This window comes from Halichoeres trimaculatus, unplaced genomic scaffold (assembly GCF_033239565.1).
Source record: "Halichoeres trimaculatus isolate MK-OKI-2021-1 unplaced genomic scaffold, fHalTri1.1 fHalTri1_scaffold_17, whole genome shotgun sequence".
Taxonomy (NCBI): domain Eukaryota; kingdom Metazoa; phylum Chordata; class Actinopteri; order Labriformes; family Labridae; genus Halichoeres; species Halichoeres trimaculatus.
The window spans coordinates 4,249,280-4,255,386 of record NW_027437195.1 but is presented as its reverse complement, the minus strand read 5'-3'; the positions used below and the strand labels follow the sequence as shown (position 1 = coordinate 4,255,386).

Sequence of the window (6,107 nt, the reverse complement as noted above, 5' to 3'; positions counted from 1 at the left end):
ATAAATCTGCATAAATCTGTATCCATTATATAAATCTATTTTTTTTATTGTTCTGTTATTATTGTTTATTTTGTAAGACATGAGGGATGTGGTGTTTTTTTTTTTTTTTTTTTTTTTTGCATTTCCTTTTAAATGTATTAAATGGGCCTTAAATGGATCCCAAATAACACTGTTTTTGAATCATTATGCACTAGCTAATTCATGTAGGCCTATTTTTTTAGGTGTTTTCTTTATTCCATTTTATAAATTACTTTGTAAAAACATTTTTGAATCTGTACTGATTTTGATCATTTAGTGTACACTGTTGGAAATCATTGAGTCTAACACAAAAAAAAACATTAAATTTCTGTCATGTATGAGTGCATTTTTCTATGGATAAAAAAAAAAAAAAACAAGTTTAATCAGTTTTTATTTCTGTCACTTAGAGAGGGGTGAAGATAGTTCACGTTATTTAAGGCTAACCTCGCCTGTCTATTTAAGTGATGCTAAAAACAGACGTTTAAAAGAGGAAAAGTAAATCCCTTTAATCAAAAAAGAAACTGTTAAGTGAGCAGAGATTTTCAGCCTTGATGAAGAAATAATGTTAAATGTTAAAAAAATTGTAACAGTTTTATTCATTATTACTACAGAAATATGGTTTTCAATGTCAAATAACTGATGACAACACAGAAATGAACTATTCACAACTGTTGCAAATAATCCAGCTGAAAAGAGGCACTTTCACTTTTGCATTGATAGAATTTTCTTTGGAGAGGAAATGGTTTTGTTTTGCTCTTGCAAGCTATTAAAAGCCACCTGAAGCCAGTCCTCATTACCCAAATGAGCTTATCGTCTTACAAGTAGGTGAGTTTTATATGCTCTAACGTGACATATGTGCATGCTGGGCTCTGAAAGCCCCACTAATCCTTTCAGCTGCTCGTCCTTTGTACGATCAGGAAGGATGTTTTTCAGAGCACACTACAAGGACATTTTTACACACATGACCATCAATCTGTGGATTTATCTTGCCTATCTATGACGAGTGAGACGGATTTTTGAAGATGGATTTACTGTTGTCTTGTTTTGTCACAGTGCTCTTGGAAAGGGATCTTCTCAGAGTCAACAGTATCAGCCATCAGACGATGATAGATACAGCAGGAGGCTAAAGATCTATGCTGTTCTTCTGGTCCACAGCAGCCTTGGTGTCACTGAGAAAACAGCCTGTGTTTGAAGAAAAATGGGCTGCTCGCCATCCAAAGGAAACAATTTTGGGGCTCTGGGGGCCTTGAGGAGGGGGCGAATGCTTCCTCCTGCACCCCAAGAGAGCCCCAGAGATCCCCACCTTAAAGAGGAGGAGGACCATCGTTCAACTGGGCTGAGAGAGGGGGACGTAGTTGAAAGGAAAGCAGCAGGACAAACGCAGGTAACACTAAAGGAGCCTCATATGACACCACAGAAAAAGAGATATGTGTCTGATGTAGTCCCTGAGTTACCTAATGCTGAAAAATCAGGCAGTCAACTCAAGGATAACACAGTTTCACAGAGAAAAGACAGAAATGTTGATAAGCAGGATGTGACGGAAAAGAAAGCTGTCAGAAAACCAAAGAAGAATACCAGAGGTATCAAGGTGCAGAGGAAGAAAGACAAGGACAAACAAGCAACAGAACAGAAGGTGGACTTTCCAGAACCCCTGGTAAAGGCACATCAAGCTGCATACGCCTTTTTAAATCCAAGCATAAACAAATACGACAATCTGCTCAGACTTTTGGAACAGGCAACCCAAACACAGGTATCTGTGCAGCCTATGGTTGCTTTTATGGCTCTACGCTACGAGGAAATAATACAAGGACTGGAGGAGATGGCTGATGAGGGAGAAAAAGTTTTGAAAGAAAATGGAGAACATCTTGCCTGGCCAAGTCAAATAAAAAATCTTTCATCATCTCCTGCTATGAAGTCTGGCTCTGCAAATATTGAGTCCCAGCCAGATTTGTTGCAGCAGCTGCTTCAGTACACCACACAGAGAATGAGAAATGTGAGCCAGACGGTTGGTGGGATCGGTGATTCTGCTCTGGTGGAAGCAGTGGAGTACTTTGCTTCTGTGTCAGAGCTTTTAGAAGAGAAACTGAAAGTCAAACGTGCAATGGAGAGCAGGCTAATGCAGCTCTTATCGCGCATTGAAATGGCGTCTCTGCACAAGCCCCGGCCAGAGGACTCTGCCCTCTTCAGCGAAGACAGTGGTATTGGGGCTGAGAATGAATCCCTAACTGGATCTGAAAGACGCTTCAGACGAGAGAGCTGTGAATCCACTGGGACAAGCAGAACCACTCCTATTAGTCCTTTGGAATACACCACCATGAATGTCAGACAGGTGTCCAGACAAAAACCTGCAAAACAAATAAGTCCAAGTGTTTCTCTCACTTCCCTCAACTCTTTAAGTTCCATGAGCACCATGATGGCTAACAACCAGAGGGACTCACTGCTGGGTTCAGTTTCTTTTGATGATGGTGAGGATGATGACAACATTGATGTTGAAGAACCTGATAAAGGCAGAGGAGAGCAAGCTGGCTTTACAAAGAAATCTCCCTTTTCCCCCTTAAATCGAGAACAACAGCACCCTCGTCGGTTGGCACCAAAGCGCATAGAGAATCCTCAAAATGTAGAGATGACGCTTAAGATGAAAAATGCCATAAGCGGTAAGATACAGTTTGTCCCATCACAGAACACAAACTCTAAAACAAAGGTTGCTGGTAGCCCTAAAACCAGTAGACGCCAGTGGTCGGATGACAAGGAACAATCCCCAAAAAGGCCTCAAACATCTGCACCCGTCAGGAGGGCTGTGGTAAAAAAGACTGCAGTGAGCAAAGAGCAGCGTTCCCGCTCAGCAGAATCGCTACGGAGTAAAGGTGAAGATCCTACTCTGCTTGAACTAGCCAGGACCCAGAAAGACTTAAACCAGCGGTTACAGAAGATGAACAAAAGTAAGGTAAGTGGGAACATCAGGACTGCTCCGTCGAAACAAAACCAAGGTACCTCACCTGCACAGTCTCCTGCAATAAATCGCAAACAGCCCCAGATAGAGAAAAAAGTCAACACCAAGTCAGTTAAAGACAAAACAGGCCTTACAAGGTGCAACAGTGATAAACAAGAAGAAACCAGTGATGCTGAAGAAGATGAACTGAAGGAAAAGGAAGTATCCAAAGGTTATATAAAGGCCACACCACCTCCAAGCCCTCCTGCATCACCACGACCATCTTCAGGCTTTCACAGAGGCCGAAACTCTGTCAAAAAACTGATTGACACCTTCAGTCAGGGAATAGAGGAATTAGATGACCCCAAAGTTCTTGGGCCCCTCAAAGGGGTGCGGAAGTGTGGTGTTCCTGTGCTGCCTGGTTTAGGAAATGTTGAAGCGGTGCTTGGCACTGGGGTAACCAGCTGTAGACCTGAATCCAATTTATCAGAGAGAACTGATTACTTTGATCCTGATAGCCTCCCCCCACCTCCATTGGAAGTTTTAATGGACAATTCCTTTGAGGGTGCCCAGAGTCTTTCAGCTGGTGTGGCAGATGAAGGGGCTGCAAAGGCCAGAAAATCACCTTTACTGAAAAGGGCTGCGGTTTCACAACGACTACGAGCTTCAGTCCAAGCAGTGACAGTGCTGCCCAGCAGAGGAGGCCTGCCCCAAGCATCCAAGGTCAGCTCCCTTGATAAAGCAGATCAAAAAGACACATCTGCTCCACCAAAGGTCAGCCCACCAGATGCTCATCTGGAGGCAGAAAAAGAAAAGGATTTATTATACCAGCAAGCCAGAAAGACCATACACCAAAGACACTCATCGGACTCAGAGACTGTGTCAACAAGTCACGTGCCAGCAGGTCCAGCTGATGCCCAAGATGAGACACAAGATAGTGGCGTCCTTTCAGTGCCTGCACCCAGTACTACAGTGCCTCCTTCCCCAGCAGTCAGAAGCCAACCAACTGCCCCCCCACTTTTGTCTAGGGGTCGAATATTACCGTCCACTCCATCTACACCAAGCAGCCTACAACGAAGACTTAACAGTCCGCACAACTACAAAAGGCAGCCTACTCCACCTTCCTCAACCAGCCCCCCTGTTAACAGGAAACTACCCACTCCCCCAGCAGTTCAGAGATGGCTCCCAAGCCCACCCACTGCAAAACAGAACAATTCAATCCCCAATTCATCCCCCTCTGTCTCCTTTAAAGCCCCCTCTCCACCAGCCTCCCCCAAACTACGACGATGGTCCAGAGAGAACAGTAGTGAAGACTTGTCTAGTGCACGGAAGTTCAGCAACGCCCGCTCAGTCTTCTGCCCTGCATCTTCGTCCCTGTTTGAGGCTCCACCTTGTCCTGTCCCGAGACCCCCTCAAGCATGGACCTCTACTGGGGTCTCTGTTCTCTCACGAGCTTGGGAGGGTCGTGGGAGGTTTCCAGTTTCTGCTCAAGGTCCTCAACCATTCGTCAGACGTAGCCATTCAGACCGCAGGCCAAGTCTGACTCTTCCTCCAAGATCACCAAAAATCTCAGTGGCTGAGTCTTGTGGGAGTGAGCCGGCAATTTTTTCACCAGGGTGAGTGTTCATCATGTTTCTCTGCTTTGAGATCCTTAATACTTAGAAATGCCATTTCAGTGACATTTACTGTAAATAATTTGTTTTGGGGGACTCTTGAGATATTTCCCACAGAGGTCAATGGAAATTGTTTCTAAATCCAAGAGCAAAAGAAGAATATCTCAAGTAAACCCAATTTTCAAAGAGCTGTTGTCTGTAAGAATGGATGAAAATGGAGAAAAAGACTGGATTATAAGTGCGTTTTGGGGCATAATGTTGCGTTATTATACAAAAAGGAAAAGTAAGGGCCTGTGTGCACTAACAGTGTTTTGGTTCAATTTCAGAGCCCTTTGTGTATAAATGTAGACAATATATGGAGACATGATACAGAGGACAGTGTACGTTGGTATTTACCTTAAGAATTTGGTGTGAGTGTCACATGGCTTTGACAGAGCTGCAGCTTTTGATTGACTTGGAGACCATACATGGCAACACAGCATTAGGAACAAGGCCCTTTGGTAACATTAGTTTCGAACAATTCTTAAGGAACATTTAATTAAATTGTCAATTTTCAGGGGGAATGCCCTTCACATGTTTTTCCAGGGTTACTGAGTCAACTCACTTTTGAGCTAACGTCATGAACCTTGGAACCACAACACCCCCGTTCACAACTAACACAAACCTTGTCCCACTTCCCTAATTGCTAATGTAAACATTGTCCATTCAATCCAACAGGCTGGATGATGAACCAATCAGAGAGGATGAACTCTGGGGTAGCCAATCAGACCTCAGAGCTACCCCACGCTCTGCGTCACACCCGGACCTGTGTGTTGTTGGACAGGCCTTGCACAGGGACTAAAAGGCCAAAGAAGGGCCAGTGGGATTATGGATTACCAAGGATTTAAGATGATGGAGTTTGTTCAACAGGGTGAAGAGGGAGAGCTCGTTCTGTCCACTTGGATGTTGTAACAAATCTTCACGCTGTTTGTAATAAAGTGAAGAAAAAAAATGTGTCCGTGATTAATCCATGACTATTTATACACATAGACTGTATATTGTAAGTGAACAGTGTCATTTGTTAAATGAGCAAAACATGAACTTTAGATTGACATACCAATAGAAACACATGTTCTTTAACAATACAGAGAACTCATCATCTGGTTTAACTACTTCACTTAAAGTAACGAAAGGCAGCCAAATGCCTTTCTAATCAAATTACAAAGTATATAAGAAAAAAAACTTTCTGGATTTCTTTAAAAAAAGAAAATTGTATTGAGTGGTCTCATTTCTTGTCAACATCATCAAAGTTTTATTCTCTACCCTCAAAAGTTTTATTCATTATTTATTACTCAAAGTCCCAGAACGTATCCAGGATCCTCTTCTTTTATTCAGTTGTTTTAAAGTTTTATTCAGTGTGGTCAAGTTTCACTCAGGTCAATATAATTTTCTCAAGTTTAGCTGCATATTTCATTGAATGTTCAAAGACTCTTCTTTAAAATTATCATACTGTCAAGCTCACTAACTTTAACAAGGTTTCTGAAATAACTGAAGAAAATCAAACCAGC

The 6,107-nt window shown here is 42.7% G+C and overlaps 1 protein-coding gene across 1 annotated transcript; it reads left to right on the top strand.

Annotated features, from left to right (window-relative positions):
* The first annotated feature begins 1,216 nt into the window (after nt 1-1,216).
* Nucleotides 1,217-5,401, top strand: pcare1 (photoreceptor cilium actin regulator 1). The gene is made up of 2 exons (XM_074692847.1): nt 1,217-4,563; nt 5,278-5,401. The coding sequence occupies exons 1-2, from the start codon at nt 1,217-1,219 to the stop codon at nt 5,399-5,401; spliced, it is 3,471 nt and encodes a 1,156-aa protein (XP_074548948.1).
* The last annotated feature ends 706 nt before the right edge of the window (nt 5,402-6,107 follow it).